The sequence below is a fragment of the Panthera uncia genome, chromosome D4 (genome assembly GCF_023721935.1).
Source record: "Panthera uncia isolate 11264 chromosome D4, Puncia_PCG_1.0, whole genome shotgun sequence".
NCBI classification, from domain to species: domain Eukaryota; kingdom Metazoa; phylum Chordata; class Mammalia; order Carnivora; family Felidae; genus Panthera; species Panthera uncia.
The window spans coordinates 72767937-72785355 of record NC_064807.1 but is presented as its reverse complement, the minus strand read 5'-3'; the positions used below and the strand labels follow the sequence as shown (position 1 = coordinate 72785355).

Genomic DNA, 17419 nt, shown 5'->3' with positions numbered 1-17419 from the left:
CATAGGGTCCATTTGAAACTAGCAGCCAATGTGAGGCATAAACACAGAAACAATTTGTTCTTTTAAATGAGCTCAAGGCAGTTCTTGCTCGGTTGTTTACAAGATCCATTTCCAGAGGAAATCCTTTCTTCCTAGGTCATGCAAAGCCCATTTAAGCTCAGCCCTGGGCAAATTATCACCTTGAAGGCATATTCAGACAGGTGCATTGTTATTGTACTTTTTGTGTTCAGGAGATGAATGAAGATAATATCACCTTTGATTTTAATTGAGCTTTAATAAGCTCTGTTCCTCCCAGGCCTTAGTCTTTCCATCCAGTAAGGGACGATCTTGCAAAGACTCCTCGCCTTCCTCAGTATGCCTTCCTTGAATTGTGGTTAATTTATCTCTGATCTTTCTGAAGTAGTTTATGTGAACTGATTTGAGCCTCAGAAACGGTCAAAAATTCCAACATAGAGACTGTAAAACAGACCTTCCGGAGGAGATTGAGGAAGCATGAGAAGGAAGGGAATCTAAGAGGAGCCCATTTTCTCAAAATACAGAAGGCTGAGCAGCTCAGACCAAGAATCCTGAGAATAGCAGAAGGCTGTTCCTTATGATCTCATCCTTAGAATGAGAGACACTTTCCAAAATGGAAACTGAAGCCTAGAGCACTCCTAATGTGGATATGTAGAGTTTTCTATATTCACAGGACACTGGTCAGTAGGAATATGCCATTTCCACAAGACACACCCAAATATGCCACAAGGCAAAATAAGTATTACATTGATTTTTCTGGTGATGTTTTGATGGCAACAGCAGCACTCGGGGATGCAGAAACGCGGGACTCGGCCCTGCCCCGGCTCCCACCGCAGGACTTTCAGCATTGGCAATGGGTTTGCCATTTCTGGGTTCCCAGAAGGAGAGGGATTTGAGGAATGGTTTAACTGACCCATCTCTGTCATTATTCAGACCATGCCCCTGAACTGGAAAACCTCACGGTGACCAAGGTTGGCTGGGATGGCCTCAGACTCAACTGGACCGCAGCTGACCGGGCCTATGAGCACTTTGTCATTCAGGTGCAGGAGGGCAACAGGACGGAGGCAGCTCAGAACCTCACGGTGCCCGGCAGCCTGCGGGCTGTGGACGTCTCGGGCCTCAAGGCCAACACCCCTTATAGAGTCACCATCTATGGGGTGATCCGGGGCTATAGAACACCAGTGCTCTCTGCTGAGGCCTCCACAGGTACCTCTTATCCTTCTGTCTCTAGCTTCTGTTTTTCCTAACAGGAAACTACCCACAGAAAATCAGACACAACAGATAACCAGACACAGTTCACTTTAAAAAAAAATTTTTTAAGTTTATCTATTTTAAAAAAGAGTGCAAGTGGGGGAGGAGCAGAGAGAGAGAGAGAGAGAGAGAAAGAGAGAGAGAATCCCAAGCAGGCTGTGCAGTGTCAGCGCAGAGCCTGATGTGGGGCTTGAACTCACGAACTGTACGGTCATGACCTGAGCCAAAATCGAGTTGGACACTTAACCGACTGAACCACCCAGGCGCCCCAGACACAACTTGCTTTTGAATGGACTCATTCTGCCCCAAGTTATGGCACCATGGTGTCTAATGGAGGGAAGCCATCAGGCTACATAACTCCAGGGGTACGTTTGACACCACAACCCACGTGAACAACACCCTTTGGAGTTGTGCACAGCCCTGCCTGGGGACCATACACACAGCCCCAAAGGCAAAGATCTTTATCTTCACAAACAGGCTCCCTCTTGGCAAGGGATGTTAAGACGTTATACTTAAAAGGAAAAAAAAAATCACAAAATTAATCTCCTTGTCCACTGAAGGTTAGGACAGTTCTTTAGTAAAGTAAGATGACAAATATTTTTCTATACCTCATGCTCTTTGTTCTATTCCTCAAATTTAGGAGGAATAGCTGCATGCTGCATGTTTATTAAAGACAGTCATATATTTTTAAGTAATATAAAGCCTATTCTTGTGTTCAAGACTCCTGGATCTTGCTGTGTGATTTGATCATTAAACTAGTTCTTTGTCCTTCTCCAGGGGAAACTCCCCATTTGGGAGAGATCATGGTGTCCGAGGTGGGCTGGGATGCCCTCAAACTCATCTGGACTGCTCCGGAAGCAGCCTATGAACAGTTTTTCATTCAGGTGCAGGAGACTGATACAGTAGAGGCAGCCCGGAACTTCACAGTCCCCGGAGGACTGAGGTCCGTGGACCTGCCTGGGCTCAAAGCAGCCACTCATTATAACATCACCATCTGTGGGGTCACGCAGGAATTCAGCACGACTCCTCTCTCTGTTGAAGTCTTGACAGGTATTCTAGACTGGTTCATTAATTTACTTCCTCCCCTTGTCTCTGCTCAGGAGGGATCAAAGCTCTTCCTGCTGTAAGCTGGGCTCAGCCCCTGCCACATTGGAGAACACCGGTGAATCATCCCCGCTCCCATCCGAATGTCATATCCCTTATTTGGCCAAGTCCGAGTGTAGCATGTTAGCCAATCCCATGGAAAATTCCACCTAGTCTTCCCTTACAAAAGTGAGAGGTGACTTTTCTTTCAAAGCAAGTTTTCAGTCATAACAGCTAAGAAGTTGGAAAGCACAGTTTGCAAGTGGGAAAAAAAAATTGGTCTGAGCTCATTTTAAGAACACACTAAAAGATTCCCCCAAAGCCCCATTTATATGTTAAGAATGGAAGTTATGAACAATTCCTAGAACTATCTTTCATTCCCGGAGACTGAACAGAAAACCCCTGGCTTTAGTGCCAACAGAGTGTGCTCTACACCTGCTGTAAATCATGCATCTGTAATCAACACTAACCAGACAACTCATCCCAACCTCGGCCAAAATGTCATCTCACCTGAATCCTAGCACGCAATTACCTTTTTTAGTAACTCAGCAACTCTTTGTCCTTATGCAGAGGAGGTTCCAGATCTGGGAAACCTCACAGTGACCGAGGTTCGCTGGGATGGCCTCAGCCTGGACTGGACGGCCCCCGAGGGGCTCTATGAGCAGTTTGTCATTGCAGTCCGGGAGGCTGACCAGGCCGAGGAAGCTCACAGTCTCACGGTTCCTGGCAGCCTACGCTCCGTGGAAGTCCCAGGCCTCCGGGCCAGTACCCCTTACACGGTCACCCTGCGTGGCAAGGTCAGGGGCCACAGCACTCGACCTGTTGTTGTGGAGGCCATCACAGTTATAGGACCCTCCTCCCATACCAGGGACATGATTGAGCCAACCTCTCTTTGGAAGAGAAAGAACATTCCCCACGTGTCAGAGTGTGGTTTCAGTGTTCCGACAGGCAGCGCGAAGGGAGGCTCTAACTCAGGAAGGGCTGGGTTGGAATTGCACCTTGCTGGATTTTCTTGGGTCTAGCATTTTACATTTCTGAGCCTTCTTTTCTCACCTTCAAATCAAAGATAATACTCTACCTCAGAACATGGTCCTGAGCAGTAGATGAAATAATGACCAAAAATGCTTAGCAAAGCTCCATTCCTGTAGTAAATATTGAATGGCACATAGCTAAATATATAAGATAACCATGTATCTACTAAAAATAGCATAAACAGTAGGGCCATGGTGGCACAAGAATAGGGTCAGAACTTTCTAGAGAAATCTTACCATTAGAGGCCTCAGAGGCCCTAACGTTGTCCAACTTGTAGTCACATCTCTATGGAATAACCTTTGAAATGATCTTCTGCTGAAATTGTTCAAGTCTGTCTCTCCTTAAGAGACACTCAGGGAAGGCATATTTCCAAGAAAAAAACAGCCACATTTGACTTCAGTGTTTTTCATTCAGTTTAGGAAGGAAAAACAATTTATCTCAATTTGTCCCCTGGAAATATGCTGTTCCATCTGTCATTGGAAACTCTGTGCTGTTCATGAGTTTTTAGAAACCGCTTTAAAGGGGGCAAATGGGCCAAATTTTTGGTAATCGGGTTCTTATGCTGGGCCCTAAGTCCATGCCCTTCTCTATCTATCTATCCTGTGTTTTCATAATACTATCCAAATAACCTAGTTCAAATAAATTGTTCTCCTTGCTCACATACACCGAGTAAAGTTGGTGCTTGTGAGAAACAACACACAATTCCAAAAATGAGAAAGGTGATGTTACGATCCAGCTGTGCTGGCCGAGTCAGTGTTGTCCTGTGCTGCCTGGAATGTCTTCAAACCCAGTGAGCCAGAGGGGCTATTGAGGCACCTGTGATCCGGATGCAGGATGCTAACAGTCTGTATCTAACAACAGAATTCCTTTTGCACGTGAAACCTTACCAGGAACCCCACTACGTGCCAGATAAGTGAACAGCTCTTCTTGATGAGCTAGGAGGGCAGGGAGGACTGCCTTCACTGATACCCCCACAAGAGCACCAAGGCTACATGGTCATTTGAATACAGCCCCTCAAAAAGGCTGAGTTTGCTCAGACTCACAGGCACCGAGAACAAGTGCCTCGGGTGCACCTTTCTTGGCTGGAATCTTTACAGATATTTTCTTTTCTAACTTCAAGTGCATGGCCACGGCAGCCTTTAAAAAGTCTGAGCGGTTGCATATAATCCTGAGAGGTATCCCACCAAGCATTGGGTTTTCCCGTATTCAGAATCCAGACTTTCTAAAATCGGCAATAAGAAACACGTTAAATCTCCTTGCTACATGGTGGGAAGATCAATAGTGGGCCCTGCTCTGCACCATTGACTGAGCAAAATTTACCACTTTTAATTAAAAGTGGGCACTCATTTCGCACAAATGGCTTTGCTTCATGATGCAGCCACTCTTTGTTCTGGCACAAAGTACTAGCAGAAGGTAGGAGGGAAAGAACCAAGCCAAGAATCTAGTGCAGAACATTTGATCCCTAAAGGCCGAGTAGAGTCCAGAGAAAAAACATCACACATGTCCACACTGAGACAACATACACTTTATAAAGCCTGCCTGATAGCAGGTGGCCAGCAATAAGACAACCTCTTCAACGCGAAGTCCTGAAATGAGGCCGATAATTCTCTCCAGTATGGTTGCGAAGTTCCAAGGGGAAACATCTAAACGGTGATGTATTTGTTGGGCAGCCACTTACTGGGCACTCACGATGGCTTAGGCATGATACTCAGGGGTTTATAAATGGTATTTAGCCATCACACAGTCCAGTGATATGTCAGTCCCCTTTATAGGTGAGCAGAGTAAGACTCAGAGATGAGCTGGGTGATGGGCCCAAGATGACCTGGCTAATAAAGATCATTGTGGGAATTCCAACAATGGAAGGCCCAGCGGCCTCCAAAGCCTCCACTTTTAACATCCCTACCCCCCTTACCCTGACCCACAATCCCACTTTTCCAACTGCCCTTTCATTTCTGGCCATGCATGTGCAGAGACCCCCTGTGGGTTGTGCAGTGGTCCAGACAGTATTGCCATCTCAAGGATGAACAGCGCAGATCTTCCCCTTTCTGACTGGTTTCAACTCCTGAAGAAGGGCTGTGGCCAGATTACCACAATTCAAGTCAGAAGTAAATGCCCAGAGACCAAGAATGACCACACTTGCACACAAAAATTCTCTCGCCTCTTTCTCTCTTCCCTAGAGCTGGGCTGTGGGATGTTTGGTTTCCTCCTTTTTTTGGTTTGCAGAACTGACAAATAACGTCTCTGTCCTTCTTCAGAGGAGCTCCCCCAGCTGGCGGACATAGCCGTGACCGAGGCTGGCTGGGATGGCCTCAGACTCAACTGGACCACAACTGATCAGGCCTATGAGCACTTTGTCATTCAGGTGCAGGAGGCCAACTGGGTGGAGACAGCTCAGAACCTCACGGTGCCCGGCAGCCTGCGGGCTGTGGACGTCCCGGGCCTCAAGGCCAACACCCCTTATAGAGTCACCATCTATGGGGTGATCCGGGGCTATAGAACACCAGTGCTCTCTGCTGAGACCTCCACAGGTACCTTCCTCCCCACTGTTGATGCCCCTCCCCAAGCCACCCTGCTTTCTCTCCATGAAACTTTGCGGAAAGTCAGCTTCTCTCCATGTCTGAGTCCTTCCCTTATGCCCCTTAGTGGCTGGTCATGCATGTCCAGAGACCACACCATAAGCTGTGCCTTGGTCTGCATGCCTCTGCCATTTTGAGGATGAATGATAAAGATGTTGCCTTTTCTGACCTCCAGCCTCCAGCCTCTCCCAGACTTCCTACCACTAACTCTCTTTTGAATGATGGCTTTCGGTTTCAAGAGACAGCCTGATGGTTTTAATTCTCTTTTCCAGTGCTAGGATATAACTAAAAGCCGTCCCTTACCATGTGTGAGTTCTGGTAGAGCATAGATTATTTACTTTAGAGGGTCTTTTTGCTAGTTGGAAAAGGCGCTTTTCTATCCCAAATCCCTCAAGGGTATGGGCACTGTGGTTCTTGCATTTAAAAGAAATGTTTTAATTTAAATGTTTCTTTAAAATACACAGAGTATAATAAGAGAACTGAATTACCCTCCTCCGGGCAGTTCTCTCAGATACTGAGTCATTGTTAGAACACCAAATTAGCAAATAGCTAGACCAAAAAGAAAAAAAAAAAATCACACAATTATGACTGGAGACAGTACCAAAGAAAAAGCCATTCATTCAGAGAAGTACACACAGCAGCATTTGAAGCAAGGAATGTCCCAGGCTATGAATGTCAAAGATCCGATGCCCTTTTTGCTCTTTTAAATAAGAGTTGCTCCCTGGAGTGTTGGCCTTTGCATATGGCGCACTCCCAGCGCTGACCCAGGAGGGCGTGCTGTGCCTTACTAGTCACTCCACTCCAGTGACAAGGCAGTCAGTGTTTCCCCAGGGGCCTGCCTCAGCAAGCAGCCTTCCCCAGCACCGTTCTCCATTGCGCATCTTCCTATATGCCTCCATTGGTTGGAAGCTCAGTAGAGGTTGTCTTGCTTGGGTTTGCATATGCCTGCCCCATTTTCAGGTAATTATGGCAACCAAACCTTCATGCAAACCTGTACAACCTCACTGATTCCAGCAAAAGCATAGACCTGCATTTTAGCCTCAATCATTTCAATAACCCTCACTGAGATCAACAGAATACAGACAGCCACTGTATGAGTGGTGACCTTGAAATGCCTAGAAATTGCAACTGGCAACCATATCGGACATTCATAAATCATCCCTTCCCAGAAGGCAAGAGAAATCACCTGCCGCTTCTGATCTTTCCTGCAGACCTTGTGGTTGGGTGCCCTTCATATTTTTATGTGTTTTTTTTTCCTTCTTAATGATAGCGACATTCCTGTTTCTGATGAAATGGTATGAGAGGAGGAAGGTCCATGACCCCATCTGATCTGTGTATCACTAAATGTGATGGGATGGGAAGGCCTTCCCCTTCCCTGCTGGAGAGGCACTACTTGCTCCTCACACCTTGCTGCTGCTTTCCTTCTGCATATTTTATTCCAATTGCACGGAAAAGCACTGGTAGGACCATCTCCAAGACAAAATGTTATTTCTTGGCCGAACAGGGGTTGCCTGACTGCCTTGCCTCGGCTCAGCTCTCTTGGTTGGCAATGTAAGTAGCAGCTTTCTTGGCTCCCGTAGAGGCAGTTAAGAGAGGACGAGCTATTCTAACAGAATATGAAAGCAGCTGGCCCTTGTCAGAAGTATGATGAAAATACCAAGAATCACACTGACAAGTTGCCAGTTCCCTTTAAGTCACAAAATCAGAAGCCTCAGGGTACCACCTTTGGGAGGGTGATGGCATCAGAATTATTTAGCCTTTATTTAAATAGATGGGAGTTCCCTCAAAGCAAAGGATGCCTGCAGGAGGGAGCCAAGTAACTGTGGTCTCCTGAGTGCAATTCTGGCAACTAAAGACTGCCAGCACTCATATCTCTTGACCGATGGCCAGCATCCCTGCGGCGGGGCTCCCAGAAGCATCTGAGCTTAGGCACCACGGTTCCAGCTGACATCATTCAGATGTCTTCTCACACACAGGATCTCAGCCAGCTTGATCATGTATGGCTGCTCCAGAGCAGGGGAATCCAATTTGCCAGACCTTCCTCTTTTCTTCTTTTAACAAATCCCCTTTTTCTCTCCCGCTGGCACTGACTGGTAACACTGCTTGGTTTCCCCCTAACCCTGAACTAGCAGGTCTTTCTACCCAGCCACGTTTCTCTTAACAACCTCAATCTTAAAACACAGGCCAAATAATCAACCCAAATTCATTTATTTTTTCTTCTTCCCTACCCTTCCTTTTTCAGCTGCAGAACCTGAAATTGGAAACCTAACTGTTTCTGACATAACTCCTGAGAGCTTCAATCTCTCCTGGACAGCCACCAATGGGGCCTTCGAGACCTTTACCATTGAAATTGTTGATTCCAATAGGTTTTTGGAGACGATGGAATATAATATCTCTGGTGCTGAACGAACTGCCCACATCTCAGGGCTACACCCTAATAATCATTTTATTGTCTACCTCTCGGGACTTGCTCCCAGCATCCGGACCCAAACCATCAGTGCCACGGCCACCACAGGTACATCTGCCTTCTCCCATTCTGACCGCCTCTCTCTAGAGTCTTTTTTGCAGGGTGAAGCTGCTCATTCACTCCTTCTTTGCAGGGTGAAGCCACAGTGCATTAACTGCTCCACAATGCTAGGCTAGAACACTACTTAACATAACTCTCTCCAACAGCAGCCCAAATGGTGGATTTCTGTTAAGCCCTTTGCCTGATCTATTACTGACCAGGACATTTACAGCATAAAATGTAGTCTGGCCCAGATTGCCATATGGAATCTGGAGAAAAGAATTCTCCCCTTCTATACCTAAGAAGCAAGAGTTGTCCTTGATTTGGAAAGATGTCTGCATCAAAAAAGTCTTAAAAATTATATTTTGTGTTATCCTAATATCTTTGGCCTTCTAATACCCAAATATCCCAATGATCTAATGAAATCGTGTTGGTACTGTTATTTTTTTTCAACTTGGAAAATGATAAAAAAAAAAAAAAAGCAGATTACTAATCAGATGGATACACAAGGAAGTCATGCCATCCAGACCATCCCAAATCCAATGCAATCTCTAGGAGAAAATACATGAACAGGCTGTCTTGCTCCCAGAAGAGTAAATGGTTGATTGCAAAAATAGAAGTCGTCATGTTTATACAAGGAACTTGGCCAGCCAGAGTATAAGCTGCTCTCACTTAAATTTGTAGTGTCTGTGGTACACATCCTATGTGAGGCCCTCTCTGGCACGCAGCAAAAGAGAATTCTCTATCTGAATTTGAAAGGAGAAGCTTAGCCATTCAAAATAGCATTCTTAGCACATTTTGGATAATGAATCCAAGAAAAAGGTTGACATTGTAGCATCAAAATCATCTAACACTTAAGTCACCCATGGCTGAGGGAAGGTCTGTCCTCATTCTGCGTGAGACTACAGATTGTCAGCAGGGTGGTCTGTCATCTTCGCCATATTAAAGTACACAAAAACCTGGAGGAGAAAATTATTCAGCCCCTTATATTTGTTTCTCATGGCTCAAACTGGGTTTCAACAAGGACAAGTCTTTTACCAAAGGGTGAAGTCTAAAACTTTATGGATTTAGTCTTATGTGTTTTAGTTTTTGACTCTATTGTAATAGTGTTTTAAATTGACACGCTTTCATATTTTTTTCTGCTTGCTTTAGTGGCCGAAGCTCTCCTTAGCCACCTCACTATCTCAAATGTGACCTGGGCCAGTATGGCCCTCTCGTGGAAAGCCCAAGAGGCTGCCTTTGATAGCTTTCTTATCGAAGTTAGGAATTCTGACCACGGCCAGGAGACGGTAGTACGTTCTGTACCTGCGGCGTCTCGCAGCTCAGTCATCACCAACCTCACGGCTTCTTCTAATTACACTGCACACCTTCATGGGCTGATGGGCGGGCACCGCGCTCACACTCTAATGGCCCAAGCAACCACAGGTATTTCCCACGATGGCTTCTTCACTCTCCATTGAAATTCCTCTGGGGAGCAGTCCCCCAAAAAGCCCTTGCTACACATTTTTCATCCTCCTGGTTCCTCTAGATCTTTCCCAAATTTGACAGGGCCACCTAAATCAGAGCTTTAAAACTTAAAAAGAAAAACAATCACCCAGAAGTCAACCTCTTTTTTTCTAAATGTGCACTCACATCTGGAGTTGCTCTGTTTGTTTATATAGAGTTAACCTGACTTGCTTTGGTTGAATTTCTACATCATCCTTCTCATCTGATCTTGAATAATCATTTCCAGTTCTACCCATTATCATCTGCCTGTGGTCTAATCAGAGTTTGCCTATGACATTGCCAAAGAGGCGTGTGCATGCCAGTTTGGGTTCCCTGGTCAGAGTGATATTCATCCTTTTTCTCTCTTCCAAGATTCTAAAACACAGTGCCAGAAGCATGCGAAGAAAAGACCCTAACACACACTTCCAGAGCCAGAGGACCCAGTGGTCTCATCTTGTTCTTGAGACTTTTATTTGCTTGCATTCCCTACAAATAGACTGTTCTCTTTTGACATTTACCCCACCAAGCATGCTTTGTCATCTTCTGATACCTGTCACAAAATGTCCACCTTCTTTCATCTGTCATCTTGTCCAAATCTTGGTGCATGTAGTGAACATTCAGAGTATTACATTTTTGAAAATATCTATGTTTCCTGGAAGCATATGGCATGTCCAAGAATTATTTCGAAGGGTTAGAAGTGGTGAGAGAAAGATATCCCAGCTTGCATGGAAGACTGGCCATACCTTCTCTCTCACTCACTCTTCGAGGTTTTTCTTACACCTCACTCCTGAGCTTGGTTGCACCCTTTGGGAGACAGCTGGAAGCCAAGCTGGCCATGAGAAGCTAAGTCTTACTCTGCATGGTGAATGTGTTCACATTGCCAGTCTCTTTTTGGTGGCATGAGAAGAATCCTAACATGCATCCTTAATTTGAGAAATTGCTGCCACAGCAAAACACAGGGAAAGAACAAACAGAGGCCCACTTGGAGGGTTCTACCTTTAGTGCGGTTGAGGTAATTTATGCCAATGTTATGGCTAAAAATTATAGCGTCATTATCTTCTCAAACTAATTGCTAAGTTGGAGATTCCATGCCGTTACTTATGGCTATCTTCTGCTTTGGGGCCAGATTCTTTTTGCCCTTAGGGACTTTGTGGCATCAAATTATGCTGTGCAACTGTCCAGTTTAAGTTTATCCAGATGAGTCCCTTCTTTCCTCCTATTACTGGAGCTGCAGCAAAACAACTCCCAAGTCCTTGGAAGAAATAGTCTGCTTCTTCCCAACCTTCAGTGCCAACCCTGGTACCTCAACCCTCCAGGACTGTTGCCTCTTTCTAAAATAAAGTTTCAGTCGAACTTACTTTAAAGTTAGTATTCTTGATAAATGTGCATTGAGGAGGCCAGATCATATACATCCTAGTAGAAACTAGCAGTACAGGCCCCCTACATTACAAAATGAGTTGCCTTGATCACTGATCTCCTAGCCTTTAAGGGACAAGAGAATATCGACCTCCAGGGGAACCACTTATCTTTCCAAATTATCCAGTAAGTGAATTTTCTAGTTAGAAAATGTAACACCTAACTTTAAATTTTCTTTTAACTTTTGCATACACCAAGAATTTTTTAATGAAAGCCATTTTTACCTTTACGGTATTCAGGGTAAAATGCAGATTTTCTTATGGTGTATAGGAAACCTTTGGATTTCTAAAAACTATGGAGAATTTCTCTTGTATGGATATTAGCCTTTAATTTGTACAATCGAAATAGATCAAAAGAAAACTAAATAAGGAAACTTCAAAGTAGCATTTCCTAAGACATGCTCTGTGAACATGTGAGATGTTCAAAGAATATCCTTTGAAAGAGTATCCACTGATCAATGAGTTTATGAAATTCTGGGCTGCACAAAATTAAGTAGGTTTCTTTACAGAACCAGCATTTCAGAGGCTATAAAATACTCTCAAGCTTTGGGAGTGAGATAGAATACCCATACATACTTTACTAAAAGCTACTTTTCTTAGGACATCTTACAGAGCTAGTGTCCCACTGCAAACCTTTAGAAATGCACCCTAAATATTCTCTGTTGCTCCTATCTGCCATTCTAATGCCTGTTCACCTTTCTTCCTATGGCCAGCAAGTAGTCATGTCTATACTTACAAAGAATGCACATCCATACCTGCAGAGAAAGTATATTCTCTAGCATTAGTCAATGCAGGTGTAGCCACAGCCTAATATACTACCTTTCTGCAAATATTTGGAGGGATTGGCACTTTTATGTCGTATGGCTATATTCTGGAAAAATCAACTGCTTCCTCTAATAATGCATCTCCTTTCTCTTCTGCCCATGTTCCTCTCCCTTCAGAGCCAGAGCCACAGCCACAGTTGGGCATTCTAATCCTTAGCAATATTACTCCTGACAGCTTCAATGTGTCCTGGAGCATTCGAGCCAGGTTTTTTGCAAAGATTGTTGTCAATGTTAGCGATTCTCACTCGCTGTATGAGCCCCAGCAATTCACGGTCTCAGGAGACACACAGCATGCTCACATCACGGGCTTGCTGGAGAACACTGGCTATGACATTAGTGTGGCAGGGACCACCTGGGCTGGGGACCACATGAGACCCCTCACTGCTTTTGTCATGACAGGTACTCATTCAAAGGTTCTCACTTGTCCATTTAGAATTTTGAGATGGGGGACAGCAGAGTGGAAAGGTGATAGGCATTCTAAAGGGAACATCAACCCCCAGTAGAGTCTTCACTCCAGATGTAAACATCTAAGTGAAGAGAGATCAGATCCTCTGGTATTTCGCAAAGAGGGATATTTTGCAGCTTTTCGTGGGACATGGAGACCATGTACTCAACAGCTGCATAAAGCTTCCAAGGATTTTCCTGTCTAGCTTTATAGGCTGATACATATTTTAACAATTCTGGCTGAAAAGTGAGTTCTAAGTTACCCACAGCCTGGAGCAGGAATTTTTGCCATAAATCATGCTAAGTAAGGCAGTTTATAAACCACTTGCCCCAGAAATATAATAATATCTCTTTTTCTTTAAATAAAAAAAAAAAAAACACTTTGTCTTAAGTCAGCATCCACAGCAAATTACCGAAGGTTTGACCTAGGGTAGCAGATAAATCCAAACTTAATTGAAGCTTACCCATTTATTGAACTTGACCTCCAACCTCTCTTTGAATTACTGAAGAATTACATAAAGAAATGGCTTTCCGTTTTCTTTCCTGAGATCATCCCAAATCAATGGCAAAGGCTACATACCTCAGAAAATATTTAGAAGTCTCTTGCCTTCCACTACTGATAATTTTCAGGAGACTGACTTTGCCTGCTGATTCACATTAAACCAGGCCTCTCCCAGCATCTAAATCGCTACCGATAAAATATGTTAATGAGATCAATTAAATATTTAATTGGAAGCAGCCATGATGACCTAGAAGTGTGTGGGTTTTGATATCAGACCTGAGTGGTTTCTGAACTTCCCCCACATATTCTTAGCTGCATAACCTTGGCTGGTTCTTAACTGTTCTGAATTCCAGTTTCCTTATATTTGACAAAGGGACTCCCACAGCCATTTCTGTCAGCTTTGTCTCAGGATCTAAATGGATATGATAAAGTTTAATGGCTTGGCATCCAGTAGGCATCTTACAATGCTGGGTTCTTTCTGCTGTTTCCTAGGAGGGAAGTAGCATTCTTAAAAATAAGCAACAATTCTAGATAGAAACTCAGCAGCTATTGTTATGAAATCATGATTTTCTTACTATTTTCAAGAGAACGCTGGACGTGTTTTAATGTAAGATCAAAAAGTGGTTTTGTTTTCTGTCCCGTTGCCTACTGTGAATTCAGTCATTCAAAAAAGTCTTCAAATGCAGAACATGGTCATTTCTTAGTGGGGCAGGGGAGAGAGTGGTGGGGGCTCCCAGTCTCTTGCCTCCCGATGCACAGGAGGGCAGGAATGGCCAGCCACAGACCCCATCAGGCCATCTCTTGTAGCCTCCCGCAGGACCTCCCGCAGAACGGAGAGAAGAAAGGCAGTCTGGGAGGGCTGGTCTTGGGAATCCTAGATCTGGTTACAGCATTGTCTCAGCTAATCCTTGAAGTGAAAAGACCCTGAGTTTTAAAAGAAGCATATTTTTAAAAAGAAAAAAAAAAGCTGAACATGAATGACTATAAATAACAAGACTTTGATTGACTAATTAGCCTGAATGCCCTTCTTTTCACGAGAATCCGCTGCTTTGATGGTGTGGAGGTACACAGAGGCTAGCTATCCAAAGAGGCGCCACTTACCTAAATAAACTCAGCAAAAGAACTTGAGACCATTGTCTTGCAGACAAAGAAGTCTGTTTGCACAGGATAAGTGATTTCATCTTCGCCTTAAATAGAATTATGATCTTTGGAAGATCCTTACCTGGAAAAAAAAAAAGCCTCAAAACAAATACCAAATATGCTAAATCAGTACAGGAAGTCCAGCCCACAACAAAATTTAAATCTTTGCTTTGGGGATGAGGATATTCATTTACTTGTTCATTCAATCACCAATGACTTCTTTGTAAAACATTTTTCTTTACATTGCATGGATTAGACTCTGGGCATTAGTGTAAGGTCATTTATCTCTTTGAAAGTTTCCATTTAGAAGCAGCAGAAAAGAAGGCTGTAAATGAGGTGTAGCTAAAGCAGCCTTGTTCATGGAGTTCCCAGCCCCATGTCCCCTCCAATAAAAAATACATTCACTATTACTGTGTTTCGTTTTGCTAGAGCGGGGGGCTCTGAACCTTCTCCACCAATCCTACTTAAGCCTCCAGACTTGCCAGCCCTGATGGGGTTGACTAATTAGACACTGGCTTAGAGTGTGGAAAGAGCATTGAGCTTGGAATCAGATGGCCTGGGTGGGAGCCCAGCTTAGCCACCCAGTAGATTTGGAATCCTGTATATAAGTCATTGATCTCTGTTTCCTTAGACATCACGGGGGAGAGGGGGAAGGTAGCAGTAGCTATTTCACAGTGTCATTATGAGGGTTAAATAGGAGAATAAACATGAAGCCTTGTCAATTGGTACTTAGAACTTAGCACTTAGAAACTTAGCTGATATAACCTCACTATTTTGGGAATCCCAGTGTGTGAAAAGACCCCTTGATGCCTAAGAAATAAGGGTGCCTGGGACACAGATGTTTGGTGAATGAATGAACAGATGACACCAGAACTTATTAAAGATCCCGACATGTCCTTACCTCCTACTTTATCCAGGAAAACAAACAGCAAAAGAATCAGTGAATCATAGTATTGCTTACTGGACCATAACCCTAATTTGTTAATTCTGCCACATGAAAAAAATCTTACCCCCTCCCCCTATTTCAGCTAATGAAGTGTATGTCACTAAGGGGCCTCATTAACTTGATTCAAAATGTGAACTAGAAGTGAAATGGAAACATATGAAGTGTACCCAAAAGGAAGTATATCAGTATATTGGGTGGGGGGTGGGGGGAAGAGCTGATTTCCTTCAAGACCAGAAGACAGTTGGAAATAGAGAAAGAGGTACAAACCCAACACAAGATATCCAATTATACAGGGAGCAATTCATGGCCTTTGGAATGAGATCCACCTAAAAACCTTGCTCTATCACATACTAGCTCTGTGACTTTGGCCAAGCCAATCAACCTCTTTGAAACTCAGGCTTTTTTTGCCTGTATAATGGGAATATTATCTATCTCATAGGCCTGTTGAGAGATTTACACAAGATAACATCATCTGGCAGCCAATAAGCTCTTACTAAATATTCGTTTTCTGAGAAATTAACACATTTAGTGTTTGATTGGGTATATCTCAGTATCCGTGGACAGTTGTGCTATCCCTGCAGGGTCAGTGCTGCTAACCTGAGTTATTTTCACTCCTCCCTTCTTTCAGAGGCCCTGCCCCTTCTGGAAAACCTAACCATTTCCGACATTAATCCCTACGGGTTCACAGTTTCCTGGATGGCATCGGAGAATGCCTTTGACAGCTTCCTAGTAGCGGTGGTGGATTCTGGGAAGCTGCTGGACCCCCAGGAATTCACACTTTCAGGAACCCAGAGGAAGTTGGAGCTCAGAGGCCTCATAACTGGAATTGGTTATGAGGTCATGGTCTCTGGCTTCACCCAAGGGCACCAAACCACGCCCTTGAGGGCTGAGATTGTTACAGGTATTTGGATTCAAGTGAGCCATTTTCTCCTCTCCTTGGTTCCCTTCCATGTAATCCATCTACCATATTACCATGGTTTTAACATTCTTGTCCATTTTCTCTGCTGAATCCATAGATGTGGCCTGTTCTTTTGTGTTTCCCCCCACCACACTCTCCCTTGTCTTATGTCTCTACTGAACACTCCTCTTCTCCCTCTCCAGAAATGAGAAGGTCAAAATGTTTGCCACTTGGCATCCCAAGTCCTTTTAGACCATGTCTTGTCTGTAGTTCTTGTGTGCTTATTCCACATCATCCTCTCCTGTGTACATCCTGGCTGGTCCCCAGCTATGTTTCAGCCTTCTCAAAAGAAATATACCAATGAGTATATTTCAAAGATATACTTATTTACAGCATTTTGTCATCTTAAAATGTCAACTGTGATCTTGATAAATCTACAAGGTGGGCTTGTTATTGAAAACTCAACTGCAGACCTATTATATTGGTAAACACTAATGTCATAGAGATTCGTTGACACAGACTAAATCCATAATTTTCTCAAGACTAATAATTCCTAGAGACACATACATTAACAACATTAACAGTAAAAACTCTGTGTTTCCCAAAGTCTTTCTAGATTTTACTAGTTCCATAGAATATTCAAAGGTCCTACTTGGTGAAGAAGTTCCATGATCAAATAAGTTTTGGAACTACTGAGTTAAACATAGTTTAACAGGATCCTTGACAACAAGGCTTCACAGAAGATCTCAATGTGCCTGTGTCTCTCCAAAAGGGACTTATCCAGGCAGTATTTGACACTGGGTGCCTTTTAAAGAAGAAGAACAAACAGGAATAGTTTGCTCTGAGTACACTTTGGGAAACTCGGCTCTAAATTTACCTTGACATTGAGTTTTGTCTGGTTAAGGCAATCCAAGATAATACCTTGGGTCCAAAGTATGGAGCACAAGAGGTTTCAAGCCTCAGTTTTACCTTCTGAACATTTACCTAATAGTCAAAAAGGCAAGCAAAAAAGTCAAGAGTAGGAGCCTTCTTTAGTACAACAGTACTAACAAGAAAAAAGCAAAAAGACCATAACATAACATTTTAAAGGCCATTTTGCTCAGGATCAAGGGAAATATAATCAGCAGTATCATCATAGGCAACTCTACAGATCATTAATACTGGTTTATTTATCTTTTTAAAAGAAAAGAAAAAGGTCTTACAGAGGATGGGCACTCAGCCATTGGGAGATCAGAGCACAAATGTAAACAAGTTATTGGCTTTGAACTTGTTTAATAATGCATGGGAGGGGCCAAAGCTGAG

At 43.7% G+C, this 17419-nt stretch overlaps 1 protein-coding gene across 1 annotated transcript in view; it reads left to right on the top strand.

Moving 5' to 3' along the window:
• TNC (tenascin C) overlaps nt 1-17419 on the top strand; it is a 66602-nt gene that overhangs the window by 23025 nt on the left and 26158 nt on the right. The window contains exons 10-17 of the mRNA XM_049637360.1: nt 949-1221; nt 2044-2316; nt 2920-3191; nt 3591; nt 5637-5909; nt 8200-8472; nt 9616-9888; nt 15848-16120. Coding sequence (XP_049493317.1) covers nt 949-1221; nt 2044-2316; nt 2920-3191; nt 3591; nt 5637-5909; nt 8200-8472; nt 9616-9888; nt 15848-16120 — 1911 coding nt within the window. The remainder of the gene's footprint in view (nt 1-948; nt 1222-2043; nt 2317-2919; nt 3192-3590; nt 3592-5636; nt 5910-8199; nt 8473-9615; nt 9889-15847; nt 16121-17419) is intronic.